This window comes from Neopsephotus bourkii, unplaced genomic scaffold (assembly GCF_033783945.1).
Source record: "Neopsephotus bourkii isolate Nb327-2 ecotype Australia unplaced genomic scaffold, CSIRO-AGI_Nbou_v1 NB_1376, whole genome shotgun sequence".
Lineage (NCBI taxonomy): Eukaryota > Metazoa > Chordata > Aves > Psittaciformes > Psittacidae > Neopsephotus > Neopsephotus bourkii.
Window position 1 is genome coordinate 1,292,777 of NW_026901855.1, and position 16,801 is coordinate 1,309,577.

The 16,801-nt window shown below is 38.8% G+C and overlaps 1 protein-coding gene across 1 annotated transcript in view; it reads left to right on the forward strand.

The window, feature by feature from the left end:
* Nucleotides 1-16,801, forward strand: part of TTC6 (tetratricopeptide repeat domain 6) — a 165,933-nt gene that overhangs the window by 122,563 nt on the left and 26,569 nt on the right. Inside the window, 1 exon segment of the mRNA XM_061367292.1 lies at nt 3,803-3,855. Within this exon segment, the coding sequence (XP_061223276.1) occupies nt 3,803-3,855 (53 nt within the window).

The window sequence follows — 16,801 nt, forward strand, 5'->3', positions numbered from 1 at the left end:
GGTAAGATTCTCTAGCATTTACAATGTACTGGTGCAGCTGCTATTCAGTCAAAACCTCCCATTTCAAGTTTTATCACTTAATACACGTATGTACCACTTTTAATTCCATAAACTTCAGAACAAGTTGATTTTTTTATTTATTTTTATTTTTGTTGTGACACTAGGACAGGCAGTTACTGTGTCCTGAGCTAGATCTTGTATAAAAGGATGCAAAACTCAGTGAAAAAATGGTTTGTCTTAGAAAGAGTAGTACCAAGCACAAGATAAATTGTGAGATTCATCCCTTGGGAGAATGGGAAAACCTCCCTCCAGTGTTTCTACTGAATAAAATTGACTTTCTTATAAAAAGCAGCAAATAGAAGGTTTCCAACCCTAACTATTCTATGATTCTATGACAGACTCAGCATTTACAAGTGTCAACGTCCAAGGCATACCAGATAAAAGAACACACATTTTAGTTGACAGTACAATACAGAGAGTGAAATGGCAAGTCTCTACAGCTAGTTTGCATTGATCAGTTACTCCTCTGATTCCATGCATAACCACAGTGATTTTGCTGTTAGGGAGGACACTTAGTCAGTCCCATCTTCAGCCTCATGGCTGATGGATGCCTGGGAAAGAAATGTTAATGAAGACATGAAAGTGGACTTAACATGTTTGGATAGACAATAAAACCAGATTTAATTATCTTTTAATTTTCTGTAACTTAGTTGCCAATACTGTTGTAGACAGGGTGACCTTCTAAAGTGATAAACCTGATGTGTTCCTACAAGTAATCTCTGTCTGCTAATAAGTGTGGCCTCTAGGTCAGCTGAAGATTGCTGTGTTGCTGTGAGAACAAGAGATTATCACTGATGGCTCTGGGAGAACTGATTACCCAAAACATGCAACAGGGATGTAAAGAGCTGATATGTGTATCTTCCATGGTGCTACAAGAACCAGTTCAAGGCCTGATGATGCCAAATGCTTCACCTGCAGGGGGAAATCTCTTTTGTCAGATGCAATCCAGTGACTCTTGAGAAGTGGAAAGAAGGGTGTAATATAAAGAGTGTTCGGAAGCACTGTAGCAATCACACTCGAAAAAAAATAAATAGCTGTGGTGAGGCAGAAATTATTTGGGACAGACTTTTGGATAGTTAACATGCTACAGAGCCAGAGGCTGCCCCTGACTGTGGAAAACAATGGACAACGAGTATGCTGTCTTGTAATTTCAGCAGATTATGCCCTTTAGAAGATAAAATCAAAGAGAGAGTAGTTAATTGTGCCTTCACTGAGTAAGAGCAGCCTGCTTTGTATTTGGAGAGGAATGGTGCCAAAGTGGAAAACTTCCCCTGGCATTTTGTAGCCAATTGTTAACTCCATGTGACAGAAATCAATTCCTAAAGCAAAGCAAAAGAAAACTTGTATGCTGTGGAGAAGACAGACCCAAGAGCCAAAACCTAGAAAGTAAAAACTGATGATACAGACTTGGACAGATTGGGTTATATCTAAATAATGGAGGTGAACTTACAATTTGTCATCTCACAGTACCATGAAAACTGAATTGAAAAAGAGATCTCTGAAGGTTCGTTTGCTGCTTATCCAAAAATAAGTTCCCATCTGAGAATGCTGTAAAGTTCTTGCCACAGGGAAATAACTGGCAATGAAAGTATAGAAGATGGAACATACTGCCATCAAATGAAATTTGAAATCTTAAGAAATTGTATGGTGGAAATAAACGTTTAAAATAATCAAAGATAAAAAGATAAAATGAATGAAAAAGTGCAAAGAGAGGATAAACCTTAGAGAATCTAAGGGTAAATCTTAGGCAAGTATATAAATAAATACTTGGAGCTGACAAAAAATGAAAAAAGAAAAAGATGCAAGAACACTGATAATTAACAATTGCACCTGTGAGTGAATTGTACCTATTTTTGGATACAACACTGCAGAACTATTCGTCTGTTCCTGAACTCATTCTCTGCAGTTCTCTTTCATGTGAACCCTGTTCATCCGCCGCGTATAACCATATATAGGCTGTGCATGAGAAAAGTGGTTTCTCTTTAAGGAGGTGCTTATGTTACTGAGCCTTAAATCAGTCCTTGCAGGTCACTGGAAAATGTGCCACTCAACTACTGAGTAACTCATTACTTATTTTGACTAATACTTCTTATTGGGGTACCAATGTTGATGGTACCTATTGGTGATCCCAGGAATATCTCTTCTGTAGTTAGTGCACTCAGATTAGACATTTAAGTGGGGGTGAGGATGGGGAGAGGGGGAGATTTTTTTTTTTGGAGCTCTACTGATGTGTGGTTTGAGATGTGACTTTATTCACTGATCTATACTTTGTAAGAATTAAGGTCAGAAATGCAATTTCTGGTAGTGTAGAAATGTTTTTTGGTACAGGTGGTCCAGGAAAGAGTTGTCTTCTTGTGAGCATTTTTATTGTGGAAACTAAGTCACTTGTCATCAAGGTAACTGAGATAAGTTTCAGCCTTTACCTGTTAACCTGTTAACCAGCGCAATAATAAAATGAAACTTCTACTAGAAAGGTTAAATTCAAGAAAAAAAAAAATCTGACTTGCTGTTTTATTTGCCCTCATAACTGCTACAAACCAGTGGGTCTATCGAGGATATAATCTGTTTTGTAATATTAGATGGAATGTAATTCATCACAAGTATTTTGCTCCTTCACCAGATTAAAAAACATAGGTTTTACTTCAGCTTCAGTAAGCGCAGGATGGATCACAAACAATTTATGGAGGTGCTAAAAAACATTTGCTGAGGCTGTGTCTTGTCAGATGATCACCATTCCTGCAAGCAACATGACATCCACCTCAGCTTATTAACTGGATGCATGTATGCATCACATGGACAGATGCCTACCAGGTGATATGTACCTCATGCAATTGTCCTTCCTTATGATACAAATGTGTCAGTGACAGCCATATGACTAGGGAACAAACGAATATCTAGCCAGATGATTTCTTCCACTGCTGGAGGACATCCTTATTTTGACATAAGACAGGAAAGCCCCTGGTCAAGACAGCAAATGTGCATATATCATCCTACATTACACTGTTTACACTATTCCTCCTATTTTATATCAACAGTGAGTAAGTCTTCGAGAGCCTAAACCAGTGAAGATCCTCCCCACTTCCAAGTGCAGCTCACATCTAACCTCACATCACTAACCAGATTGTTGTGGGTTGAGTTAGATCTGTGGGGTTTAATAGCATTGAACCTTGCTTTCAACATACATTTCTGATGTTAGAAGCAGTCAGGCGAATACAGTTCATTTGTCCCCACTAAAGCTAATAAAGCTGAACAGCAGGACTTGGGAGCACAGTTAGGACCATTATCCTTTTCTCTGGTGAATGTAAAAGCAATTCTGCTTAACTTAAAACTGTATCTACTCTATCTCAGAGCCAGCATTGTTACCCAAATATCTACCTGTATGGCTGGGCACAGCACCTAGCTATAGAGTGTTGTGACTACTTTAACTCAGTCATATAGCTCTTCAGCATGTAGAAACTGTGCATAGGTGACTTCATAATTTCTGTTTGTATAAATCTGTGGGCATTTCTGATGGGTTTATGCTCCAGCTTTTCTGGAAACTAAGTCATACAAGGCCAACCGAGTTGTCATGACATCAGGCTATATTTGATCACACAGCATACTAGGGGATCAGCCAGGCTTTCATTTTAAAAGACTTGTCACAGAGTCCAGCAAAACATCTAAATGGTTATCATGCGTTTATTGTTTAATTCCCCTGAAAGGGAGTCTCTTTCACTTTATCCTCTCTGGCTTTGTCCTTCAGATAAGAATGGTAAAGTAGACAGTACTTTGAAGTTGCAAGAAGTTGTCCATGATGTAGGTAAGACAGTATTTTAACAAATGTGAAATCTTGTGCAGTAGAAGGCAATATTGTTTTCTATGGTCTCTTAAGTAGGTTGATTTTACCAACTCCCATGCATTCAGTCTCAGATTGAATTAGTTCAGTCACACATCTACAGACCCAGAAATATCAGGACACGTGTCCAAGTGGTCTGCCCAGGAACACACACATAGAGGGCATGAGTTACTAACTCCTTGTTAGATCTCTGATGTTCTTTTGACTAGCAATGGTGAAATACTAGGGGGACAGATCTTTTACACACTTCAGGAGCTATTATGGGAGTCTTTTGCTTCAGCAGCTTCCTTATTTCAATCTCTATATGTTACAAGCAAGGTCTTGTCTTTGTTCTTCGTTGTTTGTTTGAAATCTGCTTCTGTTTTTGTGGTGGACTAATAAGACAAGCGTATGTGATTTGCAACCTGTCTGCAGTCATCCAGTTGACAAGGCATCTGTGCTGTGGTCTTATCAGTGCACAGACCTTCACATCTTGGCAGACAAAATACATGCCACAATTTTGCTTCTGGGAAAGGTCTCCTGGGAGCGGTGTCCTGGGAACGTCCTTCGTTATCAATACGATTCTCTTAACCCCTGTTCTGCTGTTTCTTCTGTTACTCTCATGCACATATTTGCATTTATAGTTCATTTATACCATTCTTTCTTTTATTTCTGTTATGAAACTCTACAAGCAGGTCTTGCTATTTTCTTGTGCGGGGTTTTTACATTTTTGCATTTTCATCTCCAGTGCATGACAATGTTAATAAATGATGAGTTTCTTCTCCTTTGTTGTGCTTGCAAACCACATTAAAAAAAAAAAATAATCCAGCACTTTCAACCCAAATGCCAGTACTAATATGTATTCCCCTATGCCATGACTCAGCCACGATACTGAGAAACAGGCAAAACTTTGTGTCTGAAAGTCTTGTTAGTATGCCAATAAAAACATTGCCTCCATCTGAACAGTAATCAGTAACTCTGAACAGGCATTGGTGCCAGATGGTCAGATGTCAATTTAGCACTTGAAGTAGATATGTCAGAAAATTGAAACAAATCAATAAAATTGTTTAAAAGAGATTTGCAATGTGAGTTTTTTGATAGCTGCCTTCATTCCTTCCCTCTCCCCCCAGATTGACTGATTAAAGTGGTATGAATTAAAAAACAACAAGAAACAAAAAACCCCAACCCAACCCAAACCAAAACCAGACAAAAAACAACAAAAAAACCCACTCCCCAGAAAAACCCAGAAAGCAAAACAAATTAAAAAAAAAAAAACAACCCAAGGGAAATGATACTGAAAATTAACAAAAACCCCCAACCAAACCACAAAACAAACAAAAAGCCTCTATCTACATGTTAATAAATACATTCATCTAGTCTCTATGTCATTGCACTTTGTCTTTTTCATCCAAATTGTCTATTCAGATAAGATAACTTATCAAAGTATCTCAGAGTGAAATTCAATGTCACACTTTAGACCTGCCTAGTGATGAAGGTCCATGGTCAATATGTTTGACAAAGATCAAATTTCAAGGACACATTAGAAAATAGTAGTACTGGAAAACTGGCCATGAAACTGTTCTCTTTGAATCAGTACTTCTAAGAACAGCCTGGTTTTCCAGCTAAGCTCATGCTGGCCCTGTGCTACCTGTATGCAGATCTGCAATGAGTTTGTGAGAGAAATTCATTTTTGGCAGTTCTTCATTCTCCATAGTTCAGAGAGGCAAGAGCAGCTGAGAACCATCTTTTGGCACCTCTTTTGGAAAATACCTTAGCAATAATGTCCACAATATAAAGTTGCAGGGTAAGAAAAGGCCAGACCAGAATGCTGTCATGGTTTAAAACCAGTCTCAGGCAGCTCATTCACTCACTTCCCCCTTCTTGCCCTCCCCCTACTCCCGGAGGGATGGAGAGGAGAATAGAGAAGAATGCAACTCCCACGGGTTGAGATAAGAACAGTTTAGTAACTAAGGTATAACACAAATCACTGCTGCTACCACCAATAATAATAATGATAAAGGAAATAACAAGGGAAGAGAATACAACACCTCACCACCCGCTGACCAATAACTCGCCCCCCCCCCCCAGCCCGACAAAGCACCGACCGATGCCTCCTCCAACCCTGCAGTCCACTAGCCCTTCCGGGTAACTCTCAGTTACGTACTGGGCATGTGCTGTGGTATAGAATACTTCTTTGGTCGGTTTGAGTCAGGTGTCCTGTCTCTGCTTCCTCCCAGCTTCCCCTCCTCCCTGGCAGAGCATGAGACTCACAAAGTCCTTGGTCAGACTAAAACATCAGTGTTATCAACTCTGTTCCCAGGCTGAAAGGAAAGTCAAAACACAGCACTGCACCAGCTACTAAGAAGGAGAAAAATGACTGCTACTGCTGAACCCAGGACAAACGCGTAGTGTTCTGCTCAGCCTGAAGCTACTTCAGCAACTTTAGCCATGCTGAAGTCTCAAGATAGCCCAGAATCATGGATGCAGTGAGTTAAGTGGTTTTGTGCCAATGCAGGAGAGTCTACGCACTGGACCTTTGGTCTAGCTAACAAGGGTAATAACGACAGCAATGATAAGGTTAATACAGGCTTCAGTGCAGCCTTACACAAACAGTCCTACACCCGTGAATATATTCTTAGACTGCACTACCTCCTCCACTGTTTCTCCCTGTTATTAAAGTTAAAGTAGCTGAAATCTAAAGACTGAAATCTTTTTCCACCCATGCAAGTGATCTAGGTCATGTCTGTTAGATGGTGGCTGGAACTCATTAATATTTATTCAAACAGGGGCTGAAAAAAGAAGTACAAGCAAGAGCCTGTGAAAACCTGATTTAAGAATCAAGGAAAGTGTTAATTGTAGGTAGACTGTATAGAACAGTGCTGTATAACCTTTTTCTTCAAAGACAACCCTCCATTCTTTTTGCCTTGAGAAAACATGTAATAAAACCGTATAATCACTAACATGCTGTAGTTTCAACAGCTGAAAGCTGAGGACTCCACAGTTTTACCTAATAATGTTCTTGACATTCAAACAATAGCACTGTATAAAATGGAACGAAGCCAAAGTTTCATGGTCATCCACAAGCCAATAATAAAGATGGCATTTACATGTAAAATGTTCTAAGTCCTTGCCCCTTATAAAATCAAATCTGAGGATAACAGAAGTGCGGTCTCAACACCAATGCAATAGATGCACTTGAAGAGATTTGTATCAGAACAAGTGAGATCAGGCTCTGGGGCAAAAACATTGAGATACTTTTTTAAAAATCTAAGCATTGAAATGCCATATTTTATCACTATTTACATGTGCAAAGAGACATCCGAGCATAAAGCAGAGAGATGCAAGTTTAATTGTTCAGAGTGCATGCACAAATAAGAGTTTCCATATATGATAAGCTTGTATGTAGGGAACAGTAGTTATTTTATAAATTTTATTGAGAGTCATGAAGTCTGTTTTTTAAAAAAAGTCTTCTTCAGATTAGTTCCTGCTTTCTTAGAAAACTTCTTCCTAGCAGAATGAATTTCAGTCTTACAAATACACGTATATATGAAGGAAGGAGATACTGCTGGACAGAAGAAGCTCTGTAAAGCTGCCAAAAATAAATACTGAAATTCTTGTCCCAGTAAAATCAGTGGTGCTTTCCCCACTGACTTTCATTCTGACGGAATTTCAATTTTAGATGAACTTGTTCAAATCATATCTGAAGGGATGCTCAGAAAAATACTGAGTTCTTCTAGAAGAATCTATACCATTGCAACTCTCAATTGTCTTGTTATGAATGAGCTCAGTTCTTACTTGTTTCAAATGGCTGATTTAAGTATTTGTACCTGAAGGGAACACTGATGATTGTGGTCTGCATAGAAGTGCAACGCTTCTTCCACAGGCAACAAGTTCTGCACTGTATATTTTAGAAGACCTGTATGTGCAACACTTCACTGTGGCATGCACAGCTTTGCACTACACGCTAAAGAAGAAGACATACCTTATTTCTTTATGCTTCTATTTCCAGTTTCCACCTTTCAAGAAGTTTTCTTATTCTTTCTGTATGAGCAAAATGATCCTTTAGGGTAATATAACCCCCATTTTCAAAAAGGGGAAAATGGATGACCCAGGGAATTACAGACCAGTCATCCTCACCTCTGTGCCTGGAAAAAATCTTGGAATAGGTCCTCCTGGAAGGCATGATAAGAACAGGAAAAACAACAAGGTGCTTGGTGACAGCCAGCATGGCTTCACTAGGGGGAAATCCTGCCTGACCAGTTTGGTGGCCTTCTATGATGGAGCTACGGAACTGATGGGCAGGGGTAGAACAGCTGATGTCATCTACCTGGACTTGCGCAAAGTGTTCGACACTGTCACACACAACATCCTTGTCTCTAAATTGGAGAGACATCAGTTTGATAAGTGGACCACTCGGTGGATAAAGAACTGGCTGGGTGGCCGCACACAAAGAGCTATGGTCAATGGCTCAGTGTCTGGCTGGAGACCAGTAACGAGTGGTGTCCCTCACGGATTGGTGTTGGGACCAGTCTTGTTTAACATCTTTGTTGGTGACATGTACAGTGGGATTGAGTGTGCCCTCAGCAAGTTTGCCAGTGACACCACGCTGTGTGGTTCAGTTGATACGCTGGAGGGAAGGAATGCCATCCAGAGGGATATGGGCACGCCTGTGAGGTGGGCTGATGCCAACCTTATGAAGTTTAACCATGCCAAATGCAAGGTCCTACACCTGGGTCAGGGCAATCCCAGGCACAGCTACAGGTTGGGCAGAAAAGAGATTCAGAGCAGCCCTGCAGAGAAGGACTTCAGGGGGTTGGTCAATGAGAAACTTAACATGAGCCGCTTCAGTGTGTGCTCGCAGCCCAGAAAGCCACCCGTATCCTGGGCTGCATCAAAAGGAGCATGACCAGCAGGTCGAAGGAGGTGATCCTGCCCCTCTACTTTGCTCTCATGAGACCTCACTTGAAGTATTGTGTGCAGTTCTGGTGTCCTGAACATAAAAATGACATGGAACTGTTGGAGCAAGTCCAGAGGAGGCCCACCAGGATGATCAGGGGACTGAAGCACCTCCCACATGAAGATAGGCTGAGAAAGTTGGGGCTGTTCAGCCTGGAGAAGAGAAGGCTGCGTGGAAACCTCATAGCAGCCTTCCAGTATCTGAAGGGGGGCCTATAGGGATACTGGGAAGGGACTGTAGTGATAGGACAAGGGGTAATGGGTTAAAACTTATCAGGGGAAATTTAGATTGGGTATAAGGAGGAAGTTCTTTACTGTTAGGGTGGTGAGGCACTGGAAGGGGTTGCCCAGGGAGGCTGTGAGTGCTCCATCCCTTTCAGTGTTCAAGGCTAGGTTGGATGAAGCCTTGGGTGACATGGTTTAGTATGTGGTGTCTCTGCCCATGGCAGGGTAGTTGGAACTAGATGATCTTAAGGTCCTTTCCAACCCTAACTATTCTGGGATTCTATGATTTAGAAGTAAACTCTAACAAACTAATAATACACTACTGAATTTCAAATATCTTAAACCATTAAAAATATACTCACAGAGCTTATTTTCTGAAAAATTTATAGCTAGATCCAAACAAGATCTTAGCAATAGTACATCACCTTTTACATGCCTGGCTGTCTAGTACAATCGATAGCCTTATGAGCAATGAGACTCCATATACAATGCATCAAACTACCTGAGAAAGAGGATCACCAAAAACCATCACAAAGAGGTGACAGGTGATAGAAAATACTGAGGAGACAAATAAGTGTACCTCCTCACACCATTTTCAATGATACAAGTTCCTTAGGCAATGAAAGGCAGCACTCTTTCTGGGGTTGAGTGGCTATGTTAATTGAAGGCTTTACCTCTTCCTGTTACTTATTATTGCTGGAAAGATGTACATTACTGTGTCTATAGATCTGCCAGAGTAATAAATGACAGACTTATCTCCTCTGAGAAATCATCCAGGATTATTTTTAGCATCTTCACTGACTGCTCACGATCATATTCCAGACTTTCTTTGAAGCAAATATGGGAGTCCCCACACAGTCACTTCCACTGGCAGAGCTGTGAAGACAAATTTATCTCCTGGAAAGGGAATATTAGGATGCTCCTATCTGCATTAGAAGAGCTATTGTCAAAGGAGTTGTTGATCATACAGTCATTCATCAAATATTCTGTTCATTCAGGAAATTACCTATTGCTTCTGGCAGCATCCTGTCTCAGGATTTGTCACATCACACTCCTATTTAGATGTGGGTTTGGGATTAGCATAGGAAGACACAACATGATTCTCTGTACTTGCTGTGTAGAAGTGCCCTTAAACACAAGAGGTGATGAATTGCCTGAAGATTAAGAGAGTCATCAAATCAGGGATTTTGGCATTCTCTTCTGCTAAGCCTTCATAACTGAATTTGTACCAAAAAGGATGGGTAGACAACATCTAGACTCCTGATTTACTGGACAAGTCCTTGGTGACGGTTGATCTTTTCTGCACACTTCTTCTGACAAGAAGTCATATGTATCAATTTTTCTTGCATTTTTCTGAAATAGAAGATGACCTTAATGGTATTATTTTGCGATCAGAGTGAACCATTTCATAAAATATTCTCTATTACAAAATTCAGGAAGATATGTTGTAGGTCGTTATTGACATATAGTGTAAGTTGATGTTCGTAAAAAAAATAGAAAGATGTTTGTGTAGGATGGAATGAAATGCTTTTTCTCTCAGCCTGCAATTTCAGGTCTCAATTTTCTGCAGAAGCAGGAGTGAGATCATTTTGCAAAACAAAAGAACAAAGCTCTCTTGCACCATTTACATTTTTCACTCCATAAATGTTATAAGTAAATGTTATTTTCAAATTTATATCGTGACAATGTCACAATATTTTATCATGAAGGTAATTGTTCTGAGACAGTCTTTCAATCATGACTAATTCTATACCTGGTTGACTCGTTTTGTCTTGCAATTAAATAAGATGTGTGTATGTTTTGATCTTTAAAGATGAATGCTGGTTATTATGGCAAGAAGTTAATAGAATTATTTTACATGTATTACGTTTTTGCAATTCAGATGTGTTTAGCTAAATAGAGTTAGTCTTGTCCTCTGACTTTTTTTTTTATTGTTTTTTAATGGGTCGTCTATCTCCTTGATAGCATGAGATATCGTTTTTCAGGAAGTTAAGCACTGATACAATAAAAATATATTATGGCACTTACAGAAAAAAATCAACTCAGGCTGAGAAAAATGTGGAGGACCCAGTCTTGCTTTGTATCCTGTCACATACCTAGTCTCTATGTTCAGAGGCATGGTGGACTCCCAGAATGGTGTGTTTCTTTGGCATTTGGGTTTGCTCAATCAGCAGCATTATCTTGCTCTCTGTTTTGTGGTAGGAATTCTGCAGAAGAGCTGCCTGAGCCCCAAAAAACAATGCCAACTCCTACATTCCCCAGTGCCTTAACAGATCAACTCTAGTCTTTCAAGCCCATGGGTCCTCACATTGTTTCCTTCTGGGGCATGTCTTTAAGGAACTGAATAAAAACCCCTAAATTTGATATTCTATTGAAAAACATTTCTCACTGGTCAGTGACCCAAACCATAGATTTCAATCAAAAAACTCTGGTACCTGGTTCCTTGTCTCAGTTTCTTTTAGGTCTTGAGTGTTCTTATCAAGGTCAATATCAATTGATCTTATCAAGGTCCTCTTTTATTTGTTTAGATTCTCAATCTGACTGCCTTTTCTGCAAATGCTTGAGTACCTACAGCCCGTTCTCTTAAATTTCAGTAGACTCTGGCAATCCAAAGATCCTCTGCCACTTCAGAAAATGTTACTACTGGCTTTTGACATTGTCCTATTTTATTCCTTTAAAAACAAGAACTAGCAGCACCACCCCTAGCTGTTAATTTTGTATTGTGAAGTTATTTGCAACTGAGATAACTTTCACTTTTACCTCTTATCACCCTGCTCTTCATCTTCAATTATTTTAAAACCCTCAACAATTGAATATGAGAGACACTTCACAACAACTTGTGTGAAGGAAAAAACAGTCATGGGAACCTCCAGTAAGCTGAAATATATAGAATTTATATTGTGTTTGTCCTAGGGCCTTATTTTATATCAGTGGTTCTTGTATATGATGGTAACATTCATCTTGCCACACTCTTCTTCATTATCTTGACTGGATCTGTTTGAAGAAAAGTATTTGATCATATTTATGTCTTTATCAAGTTTTCATCAAATCACTTTAGAAAGTTTATTTTGCTTTCTAGAGATTCCTAGGTCTTCTAGAGAAACCTAGATATTATATTGTTTTCCTTGTTTACCCATAATTTTAAGGAATGTTTTTATGCTAATGATTTCCCTTTGCCTTCTGCTTAGTAATGCCAGCAGTTTTAATGTAACTGATTTGATATATTTTATGTGTCTGCTCTAAACTCCTAAAATGATATCTTTGCACTTCCTATATAACTGAAGCCTTTTCTCCTTTGATCTACTTAATTTTGCTTTAAAAAGAGTTCTCAATTTATACAGTTACCTTTCTTGAAGTTGAGCATTATTGTATTAGTTTTTTTGGGTCTTTTTGTTTCTGCAGAAATGTTTTATCTATGCCTCTTAAATCACTCTTACAGAGTGGATAATGACATTTAAATTGGCTTCTCTGTGCTGCTCATGACTAAGGCAAAAGCAACTTCTCTTGTAGATTACTTGACTAATTATTATTAGTCCCTAATATCACTGATGTCTACAAATTTAACCTTGGCATCACTTTGTAACATACTTAACCATATTTACCTGATGTACATGAGGAAGGGAATATAACTGAAGACTCCAATTGTTAGTGTCTCCTCTTCCCACAGCTGATGACACTTAAAAAAAGACTCATGAAAGGTTGAAACTATATCTGTCTTTCACAGTCCCGGGTCTCTGCAACAGACTGAAATAAACAACGAGTCTAAGCCATCTCCAGAAAGTTCTTGAAAGTGTTACACCTTCATTTTGGAGGTTATTTCTAACATTGTTAATCACGTCTCACCTCTGATGTTCAAAGCTTCAACCCAGTATCTGCCAACGCACTTACACTCAGGTCATCGGCTATGGTAACATGTCATGGCTCTATCAGACCAATAAATATGCTGGTTTTCACCAAACTTAGATCTGCATCCGTTCTTGGGGTTTTATTGTACTGACTACATTTTTGCTGCATCTCATGCATTATTTCCAGTGAAGTCAATTACTTATCTCTTGGTGGGGTTTACATTCTAAGCATCCTTCTTCTGAATCCATTATTTAAGCTTTTAGGTGTACTGGGTCACTGCAGCATCTCTTAATCACTTCCTCTTTTGAAAGGTACGTGATAGTACGCCACACTACAGCTCAGTCTGCATCATAAGATGATTCATGTGTACATATTTTGTGTAAAATGTGTACGTATTTTGTGTAACCTCACATTAAAGCCATCTTTGAAACTAGAAACTTTATTTGTTCTCCGTTTCTTTTTTTCCTTCACCCTTATCCATATCCATACATTAATGGGCATTAATAAAAAAAAACACACATAAAAACACACATAAGATCACCCTTATGATTCCATGGGAAATTCCTGCTAGACCTTATTGGTTTTTGAAAGAGCCTGACTCCTAGTAAACACCAAGTCAGAACCAGAGAAAGGTAAGCAAATGGATTAGACCATACAGAGACTTTCTCACAATAGGAGAAAAAGTGAAGGAAGTGCTCCTAAAGAAATTAGAAAGAGCTGCAAAAGAGTTAGGCACCTTAAGCAAAAGGAAGCCTGCTGAAGGTCTAGCGAAAAATTAGTTTGCATCTGATAAGGTTTATTTTCTTTTTCTGTTGGTGTTTGATTTGTGGTTTGGTTTTTTTTTTTTTTGTTGTTGTTGGCTTGGTTTGGTTTTAACTGAAGGTATTTTACCTGCTGCAAGTTCAGTCTTCTGAAAGGAAAAACAAAACTGAAACTCCAAAACCCCAAGCCAAAACAAAAAACAAAACAGGAAACAAAACAAAAGTTGCCCAATCTAACTAAACACCTAGCTCCTGTCTAAGCAAATATAGAAATATATAATGTTTATATCTGGATCTCTAACTAGGAAAAAGCGTACAGATAGTAAAAAGCTCTCTGATCTAGCAAGCACAGGAAGAGTCCAGAGCTGGAAGCTCAAGTTGCAAAAGTTTGAGGTAAAAGTAAGATGTGCATCATAACAACAGAGATAATTAGTCTTTGGACCACCTTACCAATGTTATGTAATAGTGTTTCCATTACTTGGCTACTTTAAAGTCAAAATCTGTTTCTCTGGAAGATGCCTCTTTCAAATAAGATGGGAATAGATATAGCACGAAAGACAGATCCATCAAGGGCCATTAATGGTGATGATCCATATGCAACTTCCATTGCAGGCTATCTTCAATTGCCAAATATAAGAAACAGAGTATTCTGCAAGAAGTATTTCTCAGAACATGCTCTCTTCCCTTAGGTATTTATTACTGGATGCTTGAAGAGGTGTGCTTTAATCTATCTGACAGTCCTTATGTTCTTAGAGATAAAATACAGGAAATTAGGAGAACAAAAAGGAAATTCTATTGCATATTTGGTAGAATCACAACAGTATTTGCTGTAATGGCTACTTCTGGACTTCAGATGTCTGAAGAAAGCTTCCTTGTGTTGTATGAAAAATGCAAAGCTGTTGGGATGGAGAAATTCCATTAATTAGCGCACATTTGAAATAAACCCTGTTACGTATTAGAAAATGGGTCTGCAATTATAAAGTGATAAGACACAGACATGATGAGTTATAATTACAACTCATAAGACAGGCAATTTAAAAAAGCTATCTCTTAAGAATATTCACTTGTTTTTAGTGTACTGTCTAAAAATATGTCGAGACTCAAAAGACAGAACAGAGGGTGACAATGACTTCCCAATAAGTCAAAGGAAATCAGCTCCTCCCTCAAGTAAACAGGCTTTGGGAAGAAATACAGTAACATACCATTCTTGTGTTAATAGCCTACAGCAAGCAGGCATGCAAGAGTGATTTAATGATGCGTTGACTCATTCTAAAATTGAGTCAATTTCCCCACAGAAGTCATGATCACTAACACAAAACAGCATTAAGACACTGAGGTCAAACGCATTCTAAAAATTGAAACATCATCATTACCTTCAGTTTTCCACTTACCAAGACTGACAGGATCCGTGGTCATCATAACTTAGCACAGACAGATAAAAACAAACCAGGTATTCAGTTCTTTTTTCAAGAAGAAAGATATTGTCAAACTGCAACACGTGAATGTCAGGTATTCCAAAGGCTATTTTTTCTACCTGTATTAGCTGTAGTGTAAGTAACAAACTAAAAGTGAGCCAACAGCAATTTGTAGCTCCTGTCAAGTATGTTGAAACAAAAGTATTTAGTATAAGGTTCAGAAAGATTAAGTTTCAACTACGAGAAATTAAGCAAGGAAGCTGTGCAACAATTTAGAATGAAAAATTACTATCCTCAAAATAGTGTGCAAGATTTGTCAAAAGTGTCCAATCTGCACGTTTTAAGAGTAATAATCCATATGAGGCAAATTGGTTCATAAATTGATATGAACTGAGGATGGTAAAAATTAATACATTAATTTCAAAGGAAATTAAGAAAAGATTGTAAGGAAAATGTACAATCCACCCCCATCACCGATTTTTAAATCTTTAAATGCCTTTTTTCTGAAGCAGTAAAGGTTAAACTGTAACAGAGACAGATGCTATAAAGAACATGCAGCAATAAGTCTGCACAGCAGGACTTTGCTTGTATACTAAGCCTAGGAATGTCTATAGACAAAGCCAAGCAGGCAGATTGTCTTACCATGCTATAAGGACTATAGAAACGGTAAGTGAAAGCAAGATCACCAAATAAGAATTATCCTGCTGCATTTTGACTTCAGCTTTCCCTTTTGCAGGAGGCCTGTTTCCATTTGTCATAGTTTAAGCCTAGCCGGTAACTCATAAACACACAGCCACTCACTCACTCCTTCCGTTTTTCCCCTCCTCTCCCGAAGAGATGGGGAGGAGTATTAAAAGAATTTAAACCCCACAGGTTGAGATAAAAACAGTCCAGTAACTAAGCTACAATACAAAACTACTATTGCTACCACCAATAATAATAATGATGATGATAAGGAAATGACAAGGGGAGAGAATATAAAACTAAAAGGGGAAAACAAACAACATCAAACAACAACAAAAACAAAACAAACAACCCCCCCCAAAAAAACAAAACAAAAACAAAACAAAAAAACCAAACACAAGTGATGCACAATACAATTGCTCACCATTCACCAACCGCTACCCAGACCAACCTGATCAGTGATCTGGGCCTTCTGGGTAACTTCCCCAGCTTATATATTTGGCATGACATGCTGTGTCATGGAATACCCCTTTGGCTAGTTTGGGTCAGGTGTCCTGTCTCTGCTTCCTCCAAGCTTCTTGTGCCCCTCCTCCCTGGCAGATCATGAAAGACTGAAAAGTCCTTGATCAGGGTAAGCATTACTTAACAACAACTAAAGCATTAGTGTGTTATCAGCATTGTTCTCAGGCTAAAACACAGCACTGCACCAGCTACTAGGAAGGAGAAAAAAAGAACTGTTGCAGCTGAACCCAGGACACCATTAATGTTTTGGATTTGGGTTTGTTTTGTTTGGTTGGTTGGTTGGTTGGTTGGGTTTTTGTAGGAATGGTCATAATCACTTTGCAGGGAGTTCACCTTCTACTTACAGTTGTAACTGAATCAATATATCATTGTCTGAGACTTCTCTGAAATGCCTTCCCTGTTACTGCAGAGGAAACCAGGAAGAAGGAGCTACAGTCTAACTCTTTTCGTCTTTTGCTTCAATTTCTATCTCGCCACCTGTGAACAAAGCACTCACTGGACAGATTCATTCTCTTTCT